The 24,779-nt window shown below is 37.9% G+C and overlaps 2 protein-coding genes across 15 annotated transcripts; one reads left to right on the top strand and one right to left on the bottom strand.

Annotated features, from left to right (window-relative positions):
• Nucleotides 1-834: 834 nt before the first annotated feature.
• Nucleotides 835-11,894, bottom strand: CBX3 (chromobox 3). Of its 6 annotated transcripts, none has more exons than XM_057504600.1 (6): nucleotides 11,603-11,894; nucleotides 10,111-10,162; nucleotides 7,055-7,197; nucleotides 4,703-4,865; nucleotides 2,487-2,581; nucleotides 835-2,106 (listed from the first exon to the last, which is right to left on the bottom strand). In XM_057504600.1, exons 2-6 carry the CDS (start codon nucleotides 10,132-10,134, stop codon nucleotides 1,980-1,982), a joined length of 552 nt encoding a protein of 183 aa, XP_057360583.1. In that variant the 5' UTR covers nucleotides 10,135-10,162; nucleotides 11,603-11,894; the 3' UTR covers nucleotides 835-1,979. The 6 variants fall into 6 exon arrangements, with proteins under 6 accessions (XP_057360583.1, XP_036753319.1, XP_036753321.1 ...); XM_036897424.2 differs by lacking the exon at nucleotides 11,603-11,894 and adding an exon at nucleotides 11,328-11,481; XM_036897426.2 differs by lacking the exon at nucleotides 10,111-10,162 and having other exon boundaries at nucleotides 11,603-11,893.
• A 121-nt stretch (nucleotides 11,895-12,015) lies between these two features.
• HNRNPA2B1 (heterogeneous nuclear ribonucleoprotein A2/B1) lies at nucleotides 12,016-22,458 on the top strand. 9 transcript variants are annotated; one of them, XR_008998513.1, is made up of 14 exons: nucleotides 12,016-12,624; nucleotides 15,342-15,377; nucleotides 15,475-15,585; nucleotides 15,774-15,920; nucleotides 16,233-16,443; nucleotides 16,602-16,703; nucleotides 16,783-16,863; nucleotides 17,526-17,588; nucleotides 18,859-18,978; nucleotides 19,230-19,352; nucleotides 20,010-20,092; nucleotides 20,942-21,167; nucleotides 21,456-21,589; nucleotides 22,121-22,458. XR_008998513.1 is itself a non-coding variant. In XM_057504598.1 (12 exons), exons 1-11 carry the CDS (start codon nucleotides 12,619-12,621, stop codon nucleotides 20,069-20,071), a joined length of 1,062 nt encoding a protein of 353 aa, XP_057360581.1. In that variant the 5' UTR covers nucleotides 12,016-12,618; the 3' UTR covers nucleotides 20,072-20,092; nucleotides 20,942-21,540. The 9 variants fall into 9 exon arrangements, 6 of the variants coding, with proteins under 6 accessions (XP_057360581.1, XP_036753315.1, XP_036753318.1 ...); XR_005027166.2 differs by lacking the exon at nucleotides 20,942-21,167 and having other exon boundaries at nucleotides 21,456-21,526; XR_005027165.2 differs by lacking the exon at nucleotides 20,942-21,167.
• The last annotated feature ends 2,321 nt before the right edge of the window (nucleotides 22,459-24,779 follow it).

The following is a 24,779-nucleotide window of genomic DNA, read 5'->3' as shown; positions in this document are numbered from 1 at the left end:
ACACAACAGCCTACTAGGTATGCCCCAATTAAAAATGTTAATATATGAAACACATTTTGATTACTAATACAAAGCCCTGTTCTAAATGCTTCTTATGCATCCATTTCATCTTTAGTTAGTCCACAGTGTTTCATAGATGAGTAAACTGGTAATTGACATATAACAGAGACGTGAAGTAACTTGACAGATTACATGCCATATTGGTTTTTAGGATGGAAGGGGCCAGGAATGAATGAATGTAATAGATGGCATCCGGAAACATAAAATGACAAGGGACCAGATTTTGCCCCCGAGACTCTGGAAAGAACCAGTCCTGTGTTGACAGCAGTGTTAGGTCTGTAAGGAAATAATAAAGTTAAGTATAGATATATCATTTTAAAAAATTTATTCTACTGAGGTATGATCAACATATAAAATTGTTTCAGGTATACATGATGTTTTGATTATTTGTATATATTGCCAAATTTTTCTGTACAGGTTTTTGGAAATAGTAGAAATGTATCTATCCCAACAGGGTCAGTGCTATCAGAGTACCTCTGATGTTGTTTAGATGGCAGTTTCAACAAACTAGATTCTAAGTATCCAAATTTCCCATTAATGAAGCAAATTCCTTAGGCATCACATGAATCTAATTTGTATTACCCCACAAAAGAACATTTTTTGTGAAAACATATTCTAGTTGAGTTTTAAACCTCTAAGCTCAAATGATCGGAGACATATACCCTAATGCCTTAGTGGGATCTTACAATTACATGAAGGTAATTCAACAAATGTATGTGTGTGTTTCTATTCCCATCTCTAGAAACAGATAATGAAAAAAAAATTCTAATCACATAAAGGAATATAAAATTATTTATTGACCACTGTTTACCAGTTATTTACAATAAAGTAAACAATATACAGTTGGGTAACATTCTGATCACGACAAAGTTACTGTTTTTCCTGGCTTCTGCTGAACCAGTAACCCGAATACTGAGACTGACCTACATATAAGGAATGAATTGGGGTAAAGAAAAACATGCAGGTCAAGAGTTTAGATTACAAAAGCTTGTTTACTCATTTATTCTGGCAGGTCCTAAATTGCCAACATCTCTTAACTGATTAGATTTCCACGAATGGAGTCTCAGACATTCCATGAGTCATGATCGATATGGCCTAGGGATTTCAACTTCTTGTACGGGAATGGTTCACTATAAAGAACCTTTAAATGTCCACTTAACTGTCTTGCTTGTCTAATTAAAACACATGAGGACTTGTCTAGTTTTTTTCATTTGGATGGGGAGGTTGTTGGTAGCGATGAACATTTTCCTATGTAGGACTCTAAATAAATTTGGGATTTGCATGTCTGTAAATATGGATTCTCACATGGTTGCTTGTAAATTGTCCACTTAATTATAACATTATTTAATCTGAAAGGCTATGGCTTCAGGAAATCTTTCAACTTAACCTGAAGTGATTTATTTTTAGGTTACTCAAAATCATAGCATCCCATAAACAAGGGCTTATCCATGGTTGTGAAATGTTTTTTGTTTTGGTGAATGTTTTTTAAAAAGAAAATTAAAACCATTTACACATGTATTTTGTGTACACACACAAAAAAAAAACCAATAAAAAAAAACTCAAAAAGGTCCTTAGGCATGAATGAAACACAAGTTCTCATTACCTACAGCATTTAGAAAAACTGTTACCTAATGCAGACAAAATAATATACCATGATATCAAAATGTTCTTTTCTGATAAAGGAAGCCACTACAGAAATCTTTTATTTGTTCAAAGTAAGCAGTGCTATACAAAAAAACCCCAACATATCTCACCTGCCCCACAAAACTCAACAACTCCCCCAATACCACTTTAAAACGAACATATCAAACTTGATTTTCAAGAGAATGTAGTTATTTCTCCACACTAGTAAGTCAAAAAAACAAGACCTGGGTTTTATATATATGTATAAATATATATAAAAAGCAATGCAAACACAATTACTGAGCTTCATCTTCTGGACATGAATGCCAAGTTAGTCTCTCTTCATAAAAAGCAATTACAATTTGAGGACACTTTATATTTGCCTCCTTTGCGAGCACCAAGTCTGCCTCATCTGAATCTTTCCTGTTGTGAGGAAAAAAACATTCAGTTAAAAGTCTAAACAGATACTGTCAATTGTGATGAGCAGCTTTCATTTAAGAAAGCATAATATAATCAAAAAGTATGGGCTTCGTTCAGGAGGATTATGTGGTATTTGTGGCCATGTGCCAGGAAAACTTCAGTTTCCAAAGCAGGCCACAGTTGCCAATCTCTGCTTTAAAACATCATTAGAAAAAATAACTGGAATTGCAGGTAATTACTTAGTGGAAAAAGCAGTAATTATTTAGTGAAAAAAAAAAAATAGCAGGTAATTACTATTTAGTGATAAAAACTATCCTAGACGAAACTTCACAAATTAAAAAGCCTCTTTTCTAAAATATAAAGGCAATCACCTGCACACTTACCATTTCATAAGAAACATTAATTCTCCACTGCTGTCTGTGGCACCAATTATTCGTTCAGGATCAAGACCTCTGGCAAAGCCTCTTGGTTTATCAGCCTATTTGAAAAAGGATACATGCTTGCTTACATAAATGTTTCAACTAATAAAGTCAACTAATACTAACTTCTATTTTCATGATACATAGCTTTTAAATAAAAAGTTTCCAATAGTGAAACAGAAAGGATTAGAGCAAGAACCCACATTTAGTACTAGAACATGTAATTTTCATTAAGGAGAAAAAAACAAATCTGGCTGTCAAAGTATTCTGAATCATAAGTCAAGAAAATAGACAAGTAACTTTCTTCATCCCAAGACACCAAGGGCAGAACTGTGTGTGGGCAACAGATTTAAAAAAAAATCCATTTATTTCTGGGAAGTCAAGTCAATTAATAAATTCTTAAAAGTTGGTATTTCATACAACTTCTAGTCTAAATCACCCATTATTTTAAGCACACACACAAAATACAAAGAGTAAAACAGTAAAAACTTACATCAGTATTATAACCAATCTGAATTATAGGAAACCTTATAAAACACTCAAAGTGTGATCTGAGAACCCCTGAGACTTTTTGGGGGTGCCTATCTCCAAGGTCCCCTTTTTCACATTTATCTGTGACTTAAGATTATCTTTCTCAAACCTCCCAACAGACAACGTAATATGGCAAATCAAATGCACAAGCATATCTGTCTCCTGAAGTCTGACACTAAAGATTTGCAAAAAATGTAAAATGCCACTCATCTATTTTTCATTGTTATGAATAACATGCAATAGGTTTTGTCATTCTTAACTGAGTACACAAATACTTTAGAAATTTCTATCATAATTTCTTATAGCATTGATAGTTATTACAACCTTTCTAAACAAAAGTTCTTTGCATCTTAAGTAATTTTCAAGGGTGTAAAGAGGCCCTGAAACTATAAGAATTGCTTAGATTAACAAATCCTTTCTCTCCTCTAGGCTTTTACATTAATCCCAGGCTCTGAGTCAGACTGCCTGGGTTGGTTACAATGATGTGCTCTAACCTTTCTTGTATGGCTTAGGGCAAGATAACCCCTTTGTGCTTCAGGTTCATTATCTGTAAAATAGGAATAATTCCATATGTTTCATAGACATTTCATTGTATCTGAAATACAAATTAAGTTTAGAACACTGCTTGGCACATTGTTAAGGGCCCAATATAGGTACCTATTGTTATTAAACAGTGCTTCCCTTGAGCATGCCTTGAGCATGTTGTTGACTTTCAATTTATGTATATTGACACTCAACACTGTTACCTTTTTGGCTCTGGCTGCTAAAGCATACAGAAAAACAAATTTGTAGCCAACTTCCTTGTTTCCCATCTGTAAAATGGGACAATACCTATAATCTTAATAGAATTATCATGAAGATTTAATGGAAGATCTGTAGTACTTAGCAACTAGTTCAAAATGACAATCCAAAGACCTTATCAGTAAATCTGTATTGTATATTTAGTTCCCAAGACTAGATACTACATCAGAACCAAGACTTTTCCCAAATTGCCATGCTAGGCCAGGAGGCAGAGCAAGTATAATCTGTTTTGAAGTTAAGGGTAGAGGGAAGGAGTCATGGGATTTGTCCAAAGCCAGACATTAGTAGAGCAGACTAGATCAAAATACACATGTACGTGAATGAACCATTTCAATTCATTTCAATTCAATGAACCAATAACACATTTAAAAAAAGTTCATCATCAAAGATTATATACTTCAAATCAAAGTATTATTTAACAATACAAAGACCACATGAAGTATTTTCTGGTACTCAGTGTCACTAATGGCCTACAATCAGTATATGCTATGTGCAGATTGTTTTCACTGTATTGTCAGTTATTTCAATGATCTAATGTTAGTGTTCTTTGTATTTAAGACCACCAGTCTTGGAACACAGGAAACTGATCAGGAATCAAATCTACAAATGTGTCCAAAATAAGACTAGCACAAGTGGTATAAGTACTTACTGCACATTTACAGATTGTAGGTTACACCAAACCTATCATTTTAATTCTAATTATAAAACATTTAACAAAGGCTTTTAAATGGTCTTTTAAGATGCAAAAGTACTTCAGGTTTTAGAATTGTCTTAAAAGTATTTTTTAAAAAATCAAGTCAATGACCTTTTTTAAAAAGCTAGTATGATGGGCAGTATTTTATACTTACAGCATCTCTTTTCTTCTTTGATTTGCTATCATCAGATTCACTGTCAGATAAAGATTTTCTTTTTGTACCATCTTTTTCTTTACCAGCTTTTTGAGAATTAAGAAATGCTTCAATTAACTCTGGACAATCTAAATTTTCTTCAGGTTCCCAAGTATTGTCAGCACTATGTTCAGTTAAAAAAAAAAGTTCACTCATTAAACATGGTCATCACCATCACCCAGATCCTGTGAAAAGTCCCCTACACTGTAGATGCTTAACCATTTGCTCCCTATCTCCCCCATTCTTCTGAGACAATCTCCTTATACTTCCTTCTACTTTTACAGCCCCTACTAAGTGGACAATCTGCTATGCTACCTCTGAGTTAACTGAATTTGACTCTAGCAGAGTTAGTATTTTTTCAAGTTAGACAACCCACTTCAGAATTCCTCTGGAAGTGGCTTTTTTAATATGTGGATTCCTGGGTCCCATTCCACATCATTTTATCAGGTTTTACCTAGGCCTGAGGCCTCTACTATTGTTTGAAAACAACAATTCTGAGGCATTCTCAATTATAAGACATTATTTTCAATTTCTGCTGGGTGTTCAAATTTGGAATGATATAAAGCAGGGGTTAGTAATCTACAAATCAAATCAGCCTCTTGTACAGCTGACAAACTTTTTTTTTTTTTCACTTATTTAATGGGTTGGGAAAGAATCTGCAAGTGAAACATGAAATTCGAATTTCAGGGTCCATAAACAAAGTGGTATTAGAACACAGCCATATTCATTTGTTTAACTGCTGCTTTTGTACTCCATTCACAGAGTAGTTGTGACAAAGAACTATGGTCCACAAAGCTTTAAGTATTTACTATGTGATTCTTTATAGAAAAAATTTGCCAAATTCTGATATAAGGCTGAGATGACCATTTCCATGTTTTTCAGAAGGGCCTGAAAGAAAATGAGCATCAATTACCAAATGTGAACATTAGATTATTCCTGCACTAGTGACAGGTTGCTAACTTCGTGTTCTGACCCAAAAAGCCTTTAAAGAACAAGACAGAATGAAATTAATCATTTTACAAATGCTGGGAAAGGTGTCATTAACCTCTGGTTACAACTTGGTCTGTTAATATCCTGAGACTCCAAAATTGGCAAACCTAAATCAGAGGGTGGAGGAGGACAAAAAGAGCTGAAGTGGAGACTCCAATCTATAGCATTATTTTCATTATAGCCTTCATTATTTTCTTACACAGTTTATTACACATAGCAAGTTCTCTATCATACTAACAGCCTTAAGTTTGAGAAAAAGAAGGAAAATTTAGTTTCCTAATGTTTTGCTGAGTAAGATGAAGGGACAAAGAGTCTTTAATGTCTCATGGGATTCCAAAACAAAATAAAAACTGTCTACCCTATGAAAGCAATGAATTCTTTGGCAAACTGGTTAAATTTAAAAATAGTTCACTTATTTTGTTTCATTCTTCTATGTGTAGGGAATTTTTCTAGTGGTAAATTATGAACTTATGATATGTATGTTCAAGTAAAGGTAGTGAAAGGATACAATAGGGAAACCTAAATCTTCCATTCAACTCTTTAATTCCCAAACTGCTAGGGAGGCAGCTTTAGATGGGAATGGTGGGAAAAATAGTAGATAACAGATATCTGAAGACTAACTATTTGACTACAATACCCATCTCCACCATGTTCAGAAGCTGTCAATCTCTATACATTTTCAATAGTCGCTGCTGATGGAGACTTGCTGTTTTTGTGGTTGAAGGCAGAAGAATCCAAGAATATTAGCACATGGTAAACCTAAGTGTAAGAGTGTAATTTCTGCATGTTAGTTATTCACCAGACAGCTAACATTATAGAGAGTAATTATGAGAGTAAGACACAGGACCTAGGGAGCCGGAAAAAAACGCCAACTTTACATCTTAGAGATTAGGATACAGTAAGCCTAGTGTACATACATCCTGGATTTGGAAAGTATTTTTATTTAAAGCCCACCAAGTCTACTGTATACAGTGTCCATGTTTTTTAATGCCCTCAGTATGTATGTAACAATATAGATTAGCTATTCTAGTTAGTATAATACCTAGCTACATTAAAATGCATTACACAGAAAACCACAATCTCTAATTCCATAAAGTCGACTCTCCAAAATAATCAACTAGTCCCTAATATGCTTGGTTATAACTGTAGGTTAATGACTTGGCTCTTTTAAAACAGATCTCAAACTTGATATCCTGGGTTACAGGTGTCTTTAAGTTTAAAGAAACCTATGGGAAAACTAATAAAAGATCTCATGTTAAAAAAAAATTTAAAATGCCACGGAAGTGCAGTTAAACATATAATAAAAGCACTGAGGTTTCTTACTCTGTAAATCCCTTCCACTTCAGGAAATACTCCACCTTCCCATTCACTACACGTCGGTCTAGTACTTTTTCCACCACAAATTCTTCAGGCTCTGCCTCTTCAACTTTTTTACTCTTCCCATTCTGTTTTTTCCCCATTTTTTGCTAAAACAAAACAAACAAAATTTAAGAAACATCTTTTTTACTTTTTAAGTACATTCTAAAGGCTAAATTGCTTATATTTTTGTTGTAATCAACACTTAAATTTTTACTTCTGTATCCAAGGGCAGACACCTGAAAAGATAAAAGTCAATAAGTAATCCAAACAAATAAAGGAATGCTTAATCCTATTGGTTTAGATCAAACGTATCACCCACCACGTTCTTAACTGAAATAATAAAAATACTATCTGGAAAATATTATCTTTTTCCAGTTATACTTCTATGTAGTCTACAAGACCAAATTTACTAGAACTTTCACTCATTTTAACTACAACACAGCAACCAACAACTAGAAAGTATTTAAGGATGACAGAGATTATCAATGATAACTCTTATAACCACAGACCGATTAAAACCACAGCCCCCAAAACAGTAAACACTAAGACCCTTTTCCCCAATTCAAACACCAATGTTAAAAGACTCAATTACATAGAAAACATGGTTTAGAATCCTGATATCAACTGCAAGGTGAACCAAGAAAATCATAAATGAGTCAAACAGGGCAAGATTATTTTTCCGTGATCTTTTATAACATTACTGACTAGGCGGAACAGAGCTATACTTTAACTTCAAGGGGCCAAATGCTCTTATTTTAATCCTCCAACGTGAAGAAGTCCTTGTTTTTCTCCAGAGAAAGAGTCTAAAATTGGTAGCCAACAAAAATCACTTTAAACACATTTTCAGGTTAGTGGGCTTTTTTTTTTTTTGGTATAGCTCTATTTGAGAGAAGCAGGAGGCCCAGCTCAAGCTGCTGTTTTCCATGAACTCAAATAGGTTTGTTAAAAGACTGAAAATTGATACATTTTCAAAAACTGAAATGGTTAATTAGAAGAGACTAAGGGGGGGACCCAAATGTTATGCTCATTTTAAAATTTCTTCTTAAGACAGGGGCTATTAAAAAAAAAATTGCCTAGTCACTAAGATCATCTGTCAATGTATGTCAATGTAGCACAAAAGCAAAAAAAGTAACAAATACCTCATAACTGCAAAAAAGGCATTAAAACTAGATAGCCATTTAAAGGTACATGCACACAAAATAAAAATCCTGAATTAAAAAAATGCAGCAGACATCTGATTTTGTTGGATACCACCCTCAAGCCAGACCTTACAATTTTCATCAGTCAAGAGAATTGGTACTGCACTCAGATAGCTTTCTGCTTCTGTACAGTAGTACAGTGCAGATAAGCATGGAGTGAATAAGTGGTATAGACAAAAGCTTATTAGAGACTGATCCTAAATGAAAAACAAAATGGCTATGTTCATTCATAAAGGTAAGAAATTAAGAGAATGATAGTAATGAAATGAAGACAGAAAATGAAAAGGATAAACAGGAAGATAAAACTGGCAGAAAAATTACGTATTTACTACTATGGCACTCACAAGCTAGTTTCAAGTGCTCATCTTATTAAGAAAATCTACCCACTTTCCCATTTAAATTGCAGCACACACTATCTCACAACATTAACAGAAATCTTAGAATGAAAAGGTAACTAAAAAAATTTTAAGGTTGTCAATTTGTTTTACAAAGGATAAAATATTTAAATACCAGTTCTACATTGAACATACCAGTGAGTCAGACACTTAAGACTATCAAACTATGCGTGCAACAATTTAATAGAACCATGTTTTTTGTCTGCTTTCTGTATCTATATTCATCCACAAAGGCCCAAAGACAACTAGTTCCTTTCCCATCCAATACTTGAAGGACACAGGTGACCCTAAAGCCAATTCGATTATCTACACTTTTACCAATCGTGGCATTTGGACAATTCAATTTTTAAGGGGCACCTAAGATACTTTGCTTTTCTAACTGATGGCTTTGATGGGAATCATTTGTGCCAACGGGACTCAACAGACAAGCCTTCCATTTCGTACTTCAATTTTCCTAGGGTATCAGACTTAAATGTGCAATCTAATGAAGGCACAAATTAAAAATTACCAACTTGCTCTTTTTAGTGTGAAACGCAAGGAGACTATCCAAACCAAAGTAAATGTTGCTTTATTTAGATGTTTACATTCACCTTTACATGCTCGCAATTATTATTAATGCAGTGTGTTAGAATTAAATACTGTGCGAACCAAAACTTTGAATTTCCTGACTTATATTTTCATAGATCATTCCACTTTAAAGAACTTGTAACTTGACGTGACTGAATATACATGTCCTTACACATTTGTAGAGCTTTTGATCAAGCCTAAGAATGCAAACTTTAGGGGTTAAGACACTGCTGGAGAGAAAAAAAAAATTCAATTGCAAAGCCCCAGAAGTTCTAATTCTCTCTCCTTCCTGGACGTGTGTGTGATCTTGTTCATTTTGTGTATTAAAAAACACTGCTTGACTTAAATATAAGGCCCTTCTGTATTTCAGTATAAGTTTGAAATATGACATGACCAGAGTAATCTGCCTCAGTTACTTTTGTCCCCATCTAAGTGTACAAAGCACCTGTGCTCTTTAAACTGGGCAGTACTGAAAATATTTTTCTCTAGAATCCTGTACAGAGTGATTTAGGGAATATTATGCCAGTGAACAAGAGCTTTACTGCTCTATGCTTACAATATTACATTTATGTAAGCTTCTGTGTTTTATTTCAAAATAAAAAACTTGGTAAAATTCATATAGTGCTACCCCTCCCAAGACTGGGTTTCTTTAAATTAAGACACTATTAAAACAAGTCAGTAAGTACCTTAATGTAATGATTTCATATTTTGACCCTAATTCTCCCCATTACAACACTTGGGGGAGAGGGGTTTGGGTAATTTATATGGATGTAAATATCTACCACAGAGATGCAAAGTTATCATTTTTGGGAAAAAAATTGAGTTAGATCCTTACATATTTAGGTTTTCATTAACTTACCAATGTAGTTTTATTGGAGGCCATTTTTTATTGCAGACTTGAAGAGCTATTACTAGAGAAATGCATGACAGTTAAAAGAAGTTTCCATGACACAAAAAAGGTAGCTCAATACAAGTTTTGTTTGGATTCCACCCCCACCTCTGTAGCGCACATTATCAAATATGTACACAAATCCATAGAAAAGCAGATTTGCACTCCTTAAGTTACATGTGACACATGTCTGAGAGTCTATCAGTATTCTAACCAAGTGGGTCTAGAAAACCTTACTGCGGACATGGGTACCTGAAACAGCTTCACAGGGTGAAAAACAGTAGACAAAATTTTTTCTCCAATCCAAATGCCATTTATACCACATTCAGGATTTTTTAAATGGCCACATTTTTGTTATTGTTCAAAATCAGACACAACACTTAATCACAATGGCAAACTACCATGAACTTTTCCTCTGGATCTCTTAACAGTGTAAGAGTCGCCTATGTAATCCCAACTCGGTTTTCTTAGAAGCATTACTTAAAAAATTAAAGGTAAAACACACCGAGATGCTTTAGTCCCATTTCAAACCACTTTAATAAAATCACCTCCTCTGTACGTACACCCGCTGCCCCTAAATCCCAGGCCCCACCCATTAATAAGGCCTAAACGCCCGGCCCCCGCCCCCCACCAGGGAGCGCGGGCCTCGTGGTCAGCGCATCCGCGGGGAGAAACAAAGGCCGCGGCGCGGGGGTTCAAGGGCACTGCACCCCGGGGGCCCGCGCGGCACCCCCACCCGAAGGTGTCCACGTAACGGAGCGTCCGCCGCCGCCTCGGGGCTGCAAGCGGCGCGCGCCGCTTGGATGCGGGAGAATGCACCGCCCTCGCGGGAGGCCCGAGTCACCGACCGAGCCCGGGAGGGGGAGGAGGGCCCCTAATCTAGATCGGGAGTGGGGGAGGGGGTAAGGAAATGCGCTTTGTCTAAAAATAAGGCTGCCGCCACAGCTCTCTACACTCTCGAGAACAGTCTTGTCCACCCCAACTAAATAGAGGGGCCGGTCGAGCGCCAAGCCCGCCGGGGGGTCGCTGCACGCCTGTCTGCTCCTTCCGGCCAGCTCCCCACTCGGGGTCGGGAAGGGAAGGTCAGGAAGCGGGAACTGGGGGGGGCGGGGGAGGGTCCCTGGGGTGCATGTGGTATCGTAAGCACCACCACCGAGTGAAGGCTAGAGAGAAAGAAAGACACCGACTTCACCGCCTCCGAGCTGCTCCGGGTCCCTGCTCTGCGGCGTCTCCTGCCCGGCGCGCCTCAACCTCGAGCCACATCCGAGGGGGAGGAGGCTGGGGAGCTGCGCGCCAGGCCGCCGCCGCCGAGGAAGGGGGGAGGTGGCACCGCCCACGCCGGGCGGCCGCGAGGGGCGGGGCGGGCGCGCGCGTCCGGCGGGGGAGGGGCCCTCGCCGGGAGCCTGAGGGAGGCGGCGGGGCAGAGGGGAGGAGGGAGGGTGGTGGTGAAAGCGGCACTTACCGCTCGCGGCGTGGCGCCTGGTGGTCCCCGGAGGGAAGGGAGGGTGAAGGAGGGGCGAGGACACTGATCAGAGCCTCCCCGGCTGAGGTGTTTTTGCTCTGCAACGGCAGCGGCTGGCGCCCAAGCTGGACTCCGCCCACTTCCTCGGCCCTGGGGGTTGGGTGCCTCCAAACGCTGGAGTTGGCCGGGCGGGGTGTGGCTGGGGGAGTGAAGAAGACATGGGTCAGGGGAACTAAGAACGAGGGCCTCTTTCGGACCACCCTCTCCAAAGACCCGTGAACCCAAGGGGTCGATCCCAAGGATACTGACCAGGGTGAAGTGTAACTTGACTAGAACTCGCTTAGGGTGTTTCCGGAAGGGGCCGAGTCAGTCCTGTGCTAAGGGGGTGAGGGGCGGAAGGAGAGAAAACGTAGTTGGGAGGCCACAGATTTTTTTGGCGGGAGAACTGAGGGCGGTGGGATTATAAAAGGCGCTGCTGCAGGGACCACCTCCAGGTTGAGGGGGCCGGCCCTCTGGGTTGTGGATTAAGCTCCTCCTGACAGCGTTAATTTCAAACTGCGCGACCGTTTTTCACCTCCCCTGCGCAGAGGCTGGGGCTGGATCCAACTGAGAGAAAACCACGCTGCTCGCGAGCCTTCCGCAATTCACTGATCCCACTTAAGCAAGTGACGTCAAGAACCACCAGTGGCTGCAAGGAGGAGGAGTACGCACTTAGCGTAAGGAGGGCGTAGAGCGTTCCCGCCAGTAGCGGCGGTTAGGGCGTTTACGCAACGGCCTGACGTAGGGGAAGACGCGTTAGTCGGGGGGAAGGTTCTAGAAAAGCGGCGGCAGCGGCGGCGCTAGCGGCAGTAGCAGCAGCGTCGGCTCTCCTTTGGAGGTGCTCTTCGTGGTGGTGTTTCTCGAGCAGCTGCAGTTCTCACTACAGCGCCAGGACGAGTCCGGTTCGTGTTCGTCCGCGGAGATCTCTCTCATCTCGCTCGGCTGCCGGAAATCGGGCTGAAGCGACTGAGTCCGCGATGGAGGTAACGGGTTTGAAATCAATGAGTTATTGGAAAGGGCATAGCGAGGCCGTTGGCGCCTCTGGAAGTCGGCCACCGCTTCCACGGGAGAGTGGCTGTGAAATTGGGCCACCTCGGAAGCGGATGGTCTCGGCATATTTTCGGAGAGGGGTCATTAACGGAGGCTTGATAGCACGGCACCTTCCCCACCCTCAGCCTCCCGGCGCCATTTCCCTTTGCTGGGGGTGGGGGATGGGGAACATCCACATGGCGAGCGCAGCCCCGCTTTAGTGAAACGGTCGCGGAGGCGGGAATCCTACTCCCTTCTTAGAGCACGCTGATTTGGGGGCCCCGGCGTCCCCGCGTTTGAGCGTTTCCGCGGGCTTTTGGTCCCGGTGAGGCATGCTGCGGAGCTTCCCCTCCCCCTCTCCCGGGAACCGGATTTGGCGGCAGCCATTTTCGTTTCTTTCCTTCCTCGCAGCGTTTTTCTTTTCAATATCTGAATTCTGCTAGTTTGACTCCTTTATCAAAGAATAAAAGTGGTTAACTATCTTTCTTTCTTCTCGGGCTGTTTTCATGCCGTTTCGAGGTGGATTCCGAGTGTTTTGTGAGCTTGGATCTTTTAAAGTCTACGCACCTCTTGAGAGGCTCTTTTCGCTTCTCCTCGATGAAATGGCGCCATTGCGTTCAGAAGCCACACCGAAGAGCGGGCGGGGGGAGGGTTCTACAGGGCCGGTTCGCACGATTTAAGAGGAGGTAAAACGGCCTACGGTGTTGTGCCCGGTTTTTAAGCGAGCCACGGTACCAAAAAAAAAACCCTTTTCTGTTCCTTGTTTGAGTAACGGTTTTATCTGAGTCTGCGGTGATTCAAAAGGCAGTTGAATCGCAGGAAAGTGTAGAAATAAAAATTTGGAGCCATCGGATTAGTGAGCACTAGGAGTTAGGGGGTCGGGGGTTCGTTTCAGAATCCTTAATTTTCCTGAAGGATTCCCTTTGAGTTGTAGAATTAACTCACACTTTAAATAGTTCACTGGGAAGTTTATCCTTAACTGGATCCAGGCCCTCAGACTTTAATGAATAAGCTAGAAATAGTAAAGACAAAAATGACCCTACTTTCTTGGATTTTGGTTAAAACATGCTTCAGTCTTTCAGTGCGTGTACTGCTATATACAAAATGTTCTAGGCTGGGCCGGTATGTATTTGAACTTAATCACTTTTCTAATTTATGTTTGCTATCATGGTTGATGATTACATTGGTAAACATGAGGTGTCAAGCGAAGGGGGTCTACCTGGGTGTTTTTATTTTCTTTGACCTTAAGCACGCATATAAAATAACTTTGTTTAATCGTTAGTGGACATCGGGTAAGTTTGGGAAAAACTGAGGTAAGTAATGAGTTTTTGCATTTTGTTAGTGATTTGTAAAAATTAATATGCTTTTTTTTAACCTCCGTAATTTATTTGGGCTTTAAAACTTAAAATAATTTACAATAAATTAGCTCAAGAATTCAAATGTCAACATGCCAAAAAGCCCTTTTAAAATACTGTTACTTTTAAATGTCTCAGGGGCATCCTGAAAACAGTTGCAGGAAAAACAATTTGCTTGTTACTGTGCTTAATGAGTTGGGAGAATATTACGCATGGAGGAAGAAACCTCTGTACAACTGTGTTATTTCCTGGGAATAAAATAATTCTGTGTTGAAAAATATATTTTACCTTTCAGTTGTACTCAATGAATAGCAATTGGTGCTTGATATTCTGCTCTACTCTAGTTTTTGAATATTTATCTTTTTTAACCTGGTTACCTGAAAACCATCCCTTAACTGACAGCCCAAAATACAGGACAAAAATTTCTTTGCTGGTTTATAGGGATTAAAAGATTTCAGGCCAGGTTTTTTTTTTTCCTTTTCGTTTGTGTAATTAGAGACGCTTCTTTGGGTTGTGTAGTTTACCAGATGGTCACAAAGTTCAATACACTTGAATGTTTTTTAATGGTGAAGTACAAATGGTAGTGCGGTATTGTATGTAACTACTGGATAGTCGCTGTGGCCACTTAAACACATAGGTAGTTTTTGAAAAGTTGTTACTGTGAATCTATTTTGCTGTATTTTATGATTGAGACTTTATTACCTAAATAGCAGATACACAGGTGCACACAAAAAATGTTAACTTTTCGAGCTTTGAACACCGTTAAGTCACTAAAATCACTGCCTTGGTCAGAAGAGAGATAAATTCTAAGGATTAATGACATGTAATGAAAGCTCATTCCACCTCCTTTTGGAAACTGGTGTGTAGGGAATGGTTTTTCTTAATTTTTTTTCATTGAGATACATTGGAATCCCCACCAGAGGGAGCAATGAAGGGACAGTAACTCACTTTTCAATACTGAATCCTGAAATAAATCGTAAACCATGGGTTTTTAAGTAAAGAACATTGTTTTAAATTTAAACTAAGAGTTCTCTGTCATACGATGTAGGGTTGAACGCAAATTTTGCTGAGACTGTTGACCTTTCAATGACCAGGAAATAAATAGGTTTGCTCCTTTCTCTTCGGATAATCTTTTTCAGATTATAAATGGTATTAAATTTGTTTGAAATAGTTTAATGTCAAGTAAATTTAGATAAATCATTAATGACTTTGAAACGTGTAGTTCAGCTGAGGCAATATTTTTGGTGTAACACAACTAAATATGCAGTTTAACATATGGTTTAAATTTGATGTAAGTTTTTTTTTTCCCCCCCCAGAACACTTTAGAAACTGTTCCTTTGGAGAGGAAAAAGGTACTCTGCCAGCAGGTCACCTCATATTTAAGAATTTAATTTCCTGCATATAAAGAGAAAATGTAAATAAAAATTGAAATGGTGTTTTCCTTTACAGAGAGAAAAGGAACAGTTCCGTAAACTCTTCATTGGTGGCTTGAGCTTTGAAACCACAGAAGAAAGTTTGAGGAACTATTACGAGCAATGGGGAAAACTTACAGACTGTGTGGTACGTTAAATACAAAAGTTTCTACAGATACTAGTCCTTCAGCTGTTGGGCTTTGGTGTTTAAAATGTTAAGTGAATCACAGAAAACTTTAAATTCATGGTCATTAAAAAATGCTACCAGTTCATATTGCTAGTTCATAACCTAAGTAACAGGATCAAAATGCTAAAGTTGCCCCATTGGTTTTAAAGGTAATGAGAGATCCTGCAAGCAAAAGATCAAGAGGATTTGGTTTTGTAACTTTTTCATCCATGGCTGAGGTTGATGCTGCCATGGCTGCAAGACCTCATTCAATTGATGGGAGAGTGGTTGAGCCAAAACGTGCTGTTGCAAGAGAGGTGAGCAGAAATACAACTTTTTTCTATATAAGTAATCAAGTTCTGTCCCAGCGAAGATTAGACTGTGTAGCTTTTCAAGAACTGAAAAGTTCTTTATATCTAGCTGAAAGTTTTTTCTCTCATTAAAGCTGTTGGATTTCATTACTTTGATTTTTCCTAGACTTGCTTATATTTTTCCAGACTAGGTTATGATCTGTTGCTTTATCTGGTATTTTATTATAAGATAGAAGCCACCTATGGTACCCAGATAAAGTGCTTTTAATCATGTTTGTGGTTTCTTCCATCAAGATGACTCTTCTCCCACTATTGTAGGAATCTGGAAAACCCGGGGCTCATGTGACTGTGAAGAAGCTATTTGTTGGTGGAATTAAAGAAGATACTGAAGAGCATCATCTTAGAGATTACTTTGAGGAATACGGAAAAATTGATACCATTGAAATAATCACTGATAGGCAGTCAGGAAAAAAAAGAGGCTTTGGATTTGTTACTTTTGATGACCATGATCCTGTGGATAAGATTGTGTGTAAGTGTCTGTATAAACACTGGGCTGTATGGCTCTAAAGTAATACCGCGTTTTGGGTTTGTTAACACCTAACAACTCATTTAAAAAGGCAAACTTTATAAGTTGCTTACTACCATAGAAAGCTGATTTAATGGGCATCTGAACTTTTTTGATTCCAGTGCAGAAATACCATACCATCAATGGTCATAATGCAGAAGTAAGGAAGGCTTTGTCTAGACAAGAAATGCAGGAAGTCCAAAGTTCTAGAAGTGGAAGAGGAGGTAATGTTAACTTATTTTGTCTTTTGTTTAAGATATGTTTCTGTAAGTACTTGTTACTAACTAGGGTGGTCTATTGTAGGCAACTTTGGTTTTGGAGATTCTCGTGGTGGTGGAGGAAATTTTGGACCAGGACCTGGAAGTAACTTTAGAGGAGGATCTGGTAAGTTCAGGCTCTTAAATGATAGGAGGGTAAATGTGCTTTATTACAAATGGATTTAGTTTTTATTAGCGTGAAGAAATCCAGTCTGATTTTAAGTTACTCAGTCTTTAAGGAGGTTTTATTCTGGTGGAATATTCTGATTGGGTGGGGCAAGAAGTAATGCTTACTGTAAGGTCAGTTTTACAGATATTTTTTTACAGTTGTCAGTTTTTAATAAAAGTTAAAATGACATTACAACCACCTTAGAAATTACAACATACTCCTGAATACTGTGAAATACTATAGAGGCCTTGCCTGTAGGTTTACAATGGGTTGTAATCTGTGTTAAGTCTTTTGCTTTAGGTTACAGGTGTATGGTCAGAATTAATAGTATACAGAGGTACCAACACCAAAACCTGTGCCCCATCGAGTGTTACTCCTGTGTGTAAATAAGTGTAATCTTAAATTGAGACTTGCCAAAGCGTAAACCCCAAGTTAGGTAGTTAACTTGATAGCATTGTTTATTTTTAAGAATAAACTAGTAATGCCAGTGTTACAGCATAAGAATGGTTCCCAATAGTAATTCTTATCTAGAGATAACTAATAGATAATATGGAAGAAAAGGAGGATAAGGAATTAAAATAGGGTGAACAGAGTGTGATACTTTTTTCTATTTCTAACAGATGGATATGGGAGTGGTCGTGGATTTGGGGATGGCTATAATGGGTATGGAGGAGGACCTGGAGGTCAGTTTCTTCTACATTTTGGTTTATGTGACTTAAAATTTTAATCACACTGCATGTTTGTCCAGTTGAGTGTATAAATGAAATTTTTCTTCATGTTTTACCTTTTCTACAGGGCTTATGTGATAGTGGTTGAGTCATTTGGCTTTTCTTATTTCCTTTGCATCTTAACTGTTGTATAGCTTAAGGGAAAATAGCACACTTGTAGGTGTTAGTATAGGATGCAAGATGATTTGGGTGGATTTCAAATGAGAATTTAAATATGCCATCATGCTGTATCCCATCCCATTTCTCAAGCAAAATAACTGGACATGTGATATTTACATACTGTTAACCTAAAAAGTACAGAACACTGGATATAACCAATATCAACATGTGAGGGGAGTATGTGTAAGGAATTGTGTGGGCTTAACTTTCAGCCCTTGCCAAGATAACTTTTAAATAGAGTTCCCCAGGAAAACTTCTAAATAGGCACCAAAGGAACTTTTACAAAACCTACACGTGTGCTCCTGGGTTCTGCTAAGGTTGACGCTACTGTTTTATATCTAATAATAGACAAAATGCTTTGCTGTAATACAGAAAAACTGATACTTGCTAACTAATGTCCTAGTAAGAAAAAGACATTTAAAACTGAGCTAGTAATACACCTGATTTCTGGTTTTGCTCCTGATAGGTATAACCAAGTTATTCCTACATCTCATTGCTTCCACCTTTGCTTTGAAATCTAAATACTTGGTTTTTTGAGAAAGATGAATTTTTGTACTCAGAAGTAATTTACTACCAGTTTAAAACCTAGAGTTCGTACAAGTTGGCTACTTCTGGTCATCCCCATTTCTGCTCAGGAGAAGGGAGTGGTCATACTTAAAAGACCTGGTGATAATTTATAGGGAAACATGAGTTGGGGCATAAGTCTTCTGGACAAGTAGGGGGATTTAGCTCTTTTTTTTTTGCAATAGTCTTCACCTCTGACCCCACATAAATAGTACTTCAAAATACCTTAAGAGGACTCAATAGCTTTAGTTTTAGGAGAGAGCTGTGGCATTCCAGGTATTTGTCTCCATAAAGGTTTTACCTAGCTGGTTGTGGGTGGGCATTCTCCACCCCCAAATGTATACCAAGCATATATTCTGCCCTTGAGGCTGTAAATGATTTCCTAGAACAAATATTTTACTCAGTAAAAATGTGTTTTGGAAAGCTGGAGATGGGTGTGATAAGACAGTTCAAATGGCGTTGAAAATACTAAGTAATTACTTAAAGGCTTATTTTATAATAGGTGGCAATTTTGGAGGTAGCCCTGGTTATGGAGGAGGAAGAGGAGGATATGGTGGTGGAGGACCTGGATATGGCAACCAGGGTGGGGGCTACGGAGGTGGTTATGACAACTATGGAGGAGGTAATAAATTCACCTGCAACCTTTATGTGGGAATTTGGATTGGAATTAATGACTTTAACATGACATTTTTCATTTCAATGTTGTCAATAGTTGCCTTTAAAAATTATAGCACTGTAGATAGGGTTTTGAATTTATTCTGATTTGTTTTTGTGGGAGATGTGTACTAAATACTTAGCATGTATTCCTGGTATAATGTTTCATTGTATTTTTTTGAACTTCGGTATGCAAAACTAGTCTAATTTTTCTTACAGGAAATTATGGAAGTGGAAATTACAATGATTTTGGAAATTATAACCAGCAACCATCTAACTATGGTCCAATGAAAAGTGGAAACTTTGGTGGTAGCAGGAACATGGGGGGACCATATGGTGGAGGTAATTTATTCTTCAGACTATATTGTATGAATGATTAAAGAAGGGAAGATAACATGCAAATTGTTTGGGAAAGACTTTATTATAACACTTGGTGAAATAATTTTACAGAAATGACTTAAGCAAACAGTTAACATCAGCTTGGTGGATCAGTGTGGTAGAGGTGACATGTTGAGTGGGATGAAACATTTAGTTAGGAGTTGGGGCTGGTTTTTTTTTCCTTGGCAAATTCTTACGGGAAAGTCAGATTTGCTGGGCATATACCAAGTGATAGAAATTAGTGTGAGTTACCTTCTTGAAAGTTAATTTAGTAAATAATCCTGAACCTTCTTCATTCACATCATAAAGTCATTCTTGAGAAGTCTTTAGTTAGCAGGGACCAGATTTGTTATTCTCTGCTTTCTGTACAATTTTTTCTTGATTCCTTAACTAACCCAAATGATCATTGTAGAGAGTTCCCTAAAAGAGTTGTGTCATAAAACTAGTGTTCAAGTTTAAAGGACAAAATCATATGTAAGATAGTTCAGTTCCCAGTAATGTTAACTAGAAACATGGGGTTGTGATCTGCTGTGTTTTAAAGAGTGTATGGCTGTAACTATTATGCTAATTTTGGGAAATTGAAGTAAGTGTGTTCTCTCTCTCTTGCTCTTAAAATTCTAGGAAACTATGGTCCTGGAGGAAGTGGAGGAAGTGGGGGTTATGGAGGGAGAAGCCGATACTGAGCTTCTTCCAATTTGCCATGGGTAAGTAGATTTTGAGTTTTACATTACTACTGTCTTGGGAGACCTAGCTGGCAGGAGTAAAAGCTTTTTAGGATCATGTTATCTTTCCTTAAAATCTGGTTAGATGGATAATTTCATAACCTATTTTTTTTTTACTCTTTACTTCTGTTGAAACAGGCTTCACTGTATAAATAGGAGAGGATGAGAGCCCAGAGGTAACAGAACAGCTTCAGGTTATCGAAATAACAATGTTAAGGAAACTCTTATCTCAGTCATGCATAAATATGCAGTGATATGGCAGAAGACACCAGAGCAGATGCAGAGAGCCATTTTGTGAATGGATTGGATTATTTAATAACATTACCTTACTGTGGAGGAAGGATTGTAAAAAAAAAAAAATGCCTTTGAGACAGTTTCTTAGCTTTTTAATTGTTGTTTCTTTCTAGTGGTCTTTGTAAGAGTGTAGAAGCATTCCTTCTTTGATAATGTTAAATTTGTAAGTTTCAGGTGACATGTGATACCTTTTTTAAGATTTTTCTCAAAGTTTTGAAAAGCTATTAGCCAGGATCATGGTGTAATAAGACATAACGTTTTTCCTTTAAAAAATTTAAGTGCGTGTGTAGAGTTAAGAAGCTGTTGTACATTTATGATTTAATAAAATAATTCTAAAGGAAATTGTGTAATTATAGACTTTTTATTTTAAATAAGTTAAGGAGTGGGTAGTATAATTAAGGTCCATTGTAAAGCTGTTGTTACATTTGTGTAAGAAATGCTGGTCAGTTAAAACTAAGTGTGTTGTCTGCAATTCATCAGGATTAAATTACCTAGATAACTTAAGGGATATCTCTGCAAGGAGAAACACCTTTTTAGATCTTTTAGATGCTGCTTCTTCAATGCAAGGAAAGGAAATAATCCCAGCGAGGTACTCTTCAGGCATACAGGTCTAGGACAAGAGAACTCTTGACGGCTACTAAGTTCAGCCAGTCTTAAAAAACTGTGCTGTTTCAACAAAGCTTTAACTACAGTAGTTAAGGATGCCAACGAAAGCTGAGGGTGTAGAGCAAAATAGTTCTAAGCTTCAGTTAAACTTCTTTAGGTAAGATCTTATTTACTTTTCCTTTCTTAATTTTCCTCCCCAAAAGATAAACTAATACTCTTCAATGGTCTTTCAGTATAGTGGTTCTTATGTAGTTTAACATAGCTATAAATTGAGTTTAACAATTTATAAACTCAAGAGAATAATCTTAATGAACCCTGTTTTCCAATCTGTCATTTACTTAAATTATTTTGGTTTTTCCCTTTTTTCCTTCTTTCCCAACCCCCCTCCCCCTCTATGAAGATTCAGGTGCTTAACATATCATTTTTTTCCCTGCTGGAATTTTAGCATTGATATGAACCGTGGACAAGTATATTCTGCTGCCACAAAGACTAAAGTGCTTCATTTCAACAGCTGAGGCAAGCCAAGTGATCATTAATAAAGCTTTTCTTGGTTCCTTCAGTGGTGTTGGTAGTAAAATGGTAGGTAAAAGCTAGGCTGCAAATTCAATAAATCATGAAATTTCCCATCGTTACACCCTTGTGTATTCACGTTTCTTGGATCAAGCATTTTGAGTGAACTAGTGGCTTTTATTAAAAATAAAGACATTTTGTTCTTCTGTTACTTAATATGGTTGTAGTTATACATGCATCAGGCTAAGGAGAAGGTAGGGCATAATGGTTGAATTTATTTTCAGAATAATAGCTTATACTTTACAAATAAAGTGTCAACATTGTAACCTGTATGTATCCAGTACCTGGGTTTAAACGTAATTCTTTCCCAATCCCCTACCTTTATAGGAAAGATGTAGGTTGGCTGCTGATAATCATTTCTTAAATGACATCAGAGTTTGATTGCCTGGCTTTATTGCCTTCAGGAATGTGGTAATCAGGGCATATTCTGCTGTATGCACCAGTGAGTCTTCTTTGATTCTAAGACAACCACTGAAGTTATTTAGGTTCTTTGGACAAACATGATAAACTTCTTCAGATACTTTTTTTTTCCTTTGGCAGGAAGGTGTCTTGCTGCAGGTAACTAATGAAGAAGTGGTCAACCACAGAGTCTTCAAGAATAAGAAATTCTGTACCATCTGAAAGTAGTTCTTGTTGGTGCCTTCATTTAAAAAAGCACTCTTAAGATCCAAAGGGAAATGTTTTCTGATACAATAACAAACTTCATTTAGTACAGGTTCTTAATATAAAACAATTACATTGAGTATTGTTTGTAAAAGAGTTAACATCAAATCAGCTAGAAATCAATGTATCATGTTTTAAGTTAGGTTTTGTGAGTAGACAGATTAAAATTCTATTTTAAATACAAAGTTTATAAAATAAATACTTTTGTATCCAAATACTTGGTGTAATGTTTACACATAAGATGTGTGAATCTTGTTTTATAAACATTCAGTTGTCTAAAGGGTTGCCATCCCCTAGATTTTTTTAAGCAGTTTCACAAACTATGCATATTGCCATTTTTCAATATTGATAGACAAATGAGAAAAAAGATGTGGACATTATTGGCTGTCCCTAATAAAATGGCATTCTTTACACTATATTCAGTGTTTGAATACTGCTATAGTTTTCTGGCTTTACCTTGTATGTTTAAAGTTGCTGGTGGTGTTTAAAAATCACGTATTAACCAGCTAGAGTGGTCTGAATCAGTGGCATGCAAAGCATGGAGATAGTCTGTCATAGTAATTTCTTAAATGTTTAATTAGCATTTTCTACTTACTATCAGTGGTTGTCTTCTATGGGCTTAATATGGTGGATAAAATTTAACAAGTACTTTTTACATTTACCTGAAATGAAACTAAAAAACAAACAGTATGGTTGACTTGTTCTAACTGCAATTTCTTTTTTGGTGTTAAGGTATCTCACAGGTAAGTCAAACCTAGTGGTGGCTAACAGGTGAACTGGTTTGCTTAAAATCGCTGCATCATCAACTATAAACTTGTCATAATACTTGGTTTCAAATTTGTAGGGAAAGTAATTATAAGGGTTTTTTAAATGTCTAGCTCTACAAAGTTGAGCTTTTGAAGATGATGATGGTATAGTAACCCTTAAAATACCCAACTCCTTATCTAGTACAAAATAGGAAAAATATTTCACCAATATGTAATAGGTGAAAATGAACTGGAAACACAGATAATAAACATTCAGTGTAGTGTTTTCCCCTATGTGTGTATACTGTATTGGACTGTGATTTTCTAACAGAAATTGAGACAAGGTTTTTGTGCAACCCAAGATGATTCTAAAGAAAATAAGTAGTACAGGGTGTTGTGTTGTATTTTCACCTCCGGCTTAACTCTTACCACTTTGTAATAGGAGTTGAGAGTAATACACTTGCTACCTCACACAGTATTTGTGAGACAAGAATCTGGAAGCACTTGTGCAATTCTGGTTCAAGGTTTCAGGGGGAACTTGACTCGTTCTTGAAAATCTGCATCCATAATGTACTGGCTCATTCCTTCCTCCACTGTGAACTATGCAAGAACAAAAGGGATCCTCAAAATGACCAGGGTTTGGAAATCATACTGTCCTTGTATTATAATGGTCACATAGTATGGTTTACTCAGCAAGCAACAGGCCTCATTGGGAGCGATGTTGGGTGTGGCTCCCACACTGCAGTGCCCCGTGAAAGTTACTGAAGCATTGTGTTCTCTTGCATGTAAGGTTTTCAGTCTAATTTGGGACACTGAATACAAATTAATTTGCTCTTAAGTTAACACTGCTGTGTGTGCTACTGATTAAAACACTCAGCTAATACAGGGATGATTTAATAGAACGTCCCATTTCCTTAGAGTTGCCTATTTGATTGTAGCAAGTGGTACAGCACCTAGAGTATGTGGACATTCCTGGCTTATTTTATTTACTAAGTGATCTGAAAGGTCTGCAACTAATGTGTCCAGATGAATACCCATATAATTCGTTGTGCCATTATTTAGTACTGCAGCCAATGCTTGTTAGCTGGAACTGGACTTGGTTTTTTGGTGACTCAAAAACCAGTGAGTGGATGCCCCAAGAAAAGCAAATAGAGTTCGTTAAGGTGATAGGAGAGGGAAAGACATCAGCTATTTTTAAAGGTCAGTGCAGACTAGAGTCAGCCATGAGAAGAGACCCAAATACACAATTTTGATAAAGTGCACATTGCTAGGGATGCAATTGGCCAAGAATGTAATTCCATCCATGAGTGTGCAACGTGACCACCAAGAAAATGTGAAAGCTTTTAATGGGAAAATGACGGATTGCTGAGCTGGCACAGAATTTTGGCACTGGCAGAATCAAACATTTCTGTAAGCCAAGGAAGGTGGGGGACTAGTTTTGTGTTGGGACCAATTCAAATTGGACTGTAGCCAGTCATGGCAAATTGTGGAAGGAAAAGTACCTACCTACCAGACATAACACTAAAGACAAAGGGTTAATTATAACTAGATATATATTGTCCCCTTGTGTTTAAGCTGTATACTATACCAAGTACTTGTGAAAACACGGGGGGTGCACAGCAAGGTCACTTAAAATTTGTTGAATTGTTCTCAGTTAAGTCACCTGCTTTTCCAGATCTTAGAGTAGCTGAACTCATAATTCACTATTTAGAGAATGGGTCAGACAAGTGAACAGCTTGGTTCCATGGTTATGCACAGTAAAACACATTTAGCTTCAATCTGAATTTGAA

Source organism: Manis pentadactyla, chromosome 7 (genome assembly GCF_030020395.1).
Source record: "Manis pentadactyla isolate mManPen7 chromosome 7, mManPen7.hap1, whole genome shotgun sequence".
Taxonomy (NCBI): Eukaryota; Metazoa; Chordata; class Mammalia; order Pholidota; family Manidae; genus Manis; species Manis pentadactyla.
This window is presented reverse-complemented; position numbering and strand designations above follow the sequence as displayed.

What these genes read in the sequence shown, in the direction of transcription:
- CBX3 (XM_057504600.1), bottom strand. Translation starts at nt 10,134, where the DNA reads ATGGCCTCCAATAAAACTACATTG. An exon ending in CCTCCAATAAAACTACATTG is followed by an intron (nt 7,198 to 10,110) that starts GTAAGTTAATGA and finishes GTTTTGTTTTAG; the next exon opens with CAAAAAATGGGGAAAAAACA. An exon ending in CAAAGAAGAAAAGAGATGCT is followed by an intron (nt 2,582 to 4,702) that starts GTAAGTATAAAA and finishes TTTTTCAAATAG; the next exon opens with GCTGATAAACCAAGAGGCTT.
- HNRNPA2B1 (XM_036897420.2), top strand. An exon ending in AACGTGCTGTTGCAAGAGAG is followed by an intron (nt 15,921 to 16,232) that starts GTGAGCAGAAAT and finishes CCACTATTGTAG; the next exon opens with GAATCTGGAAAACCCGGGGC. An exon ending in TCCTGTGGATAAGATTGTGT is followed by an intron (nt 16,444 to 16,601) that starts GTAAGTGTCTGT and finishes TTTTGATTCCAG; the next exon opens with TGCAGAAATACCATACCATC.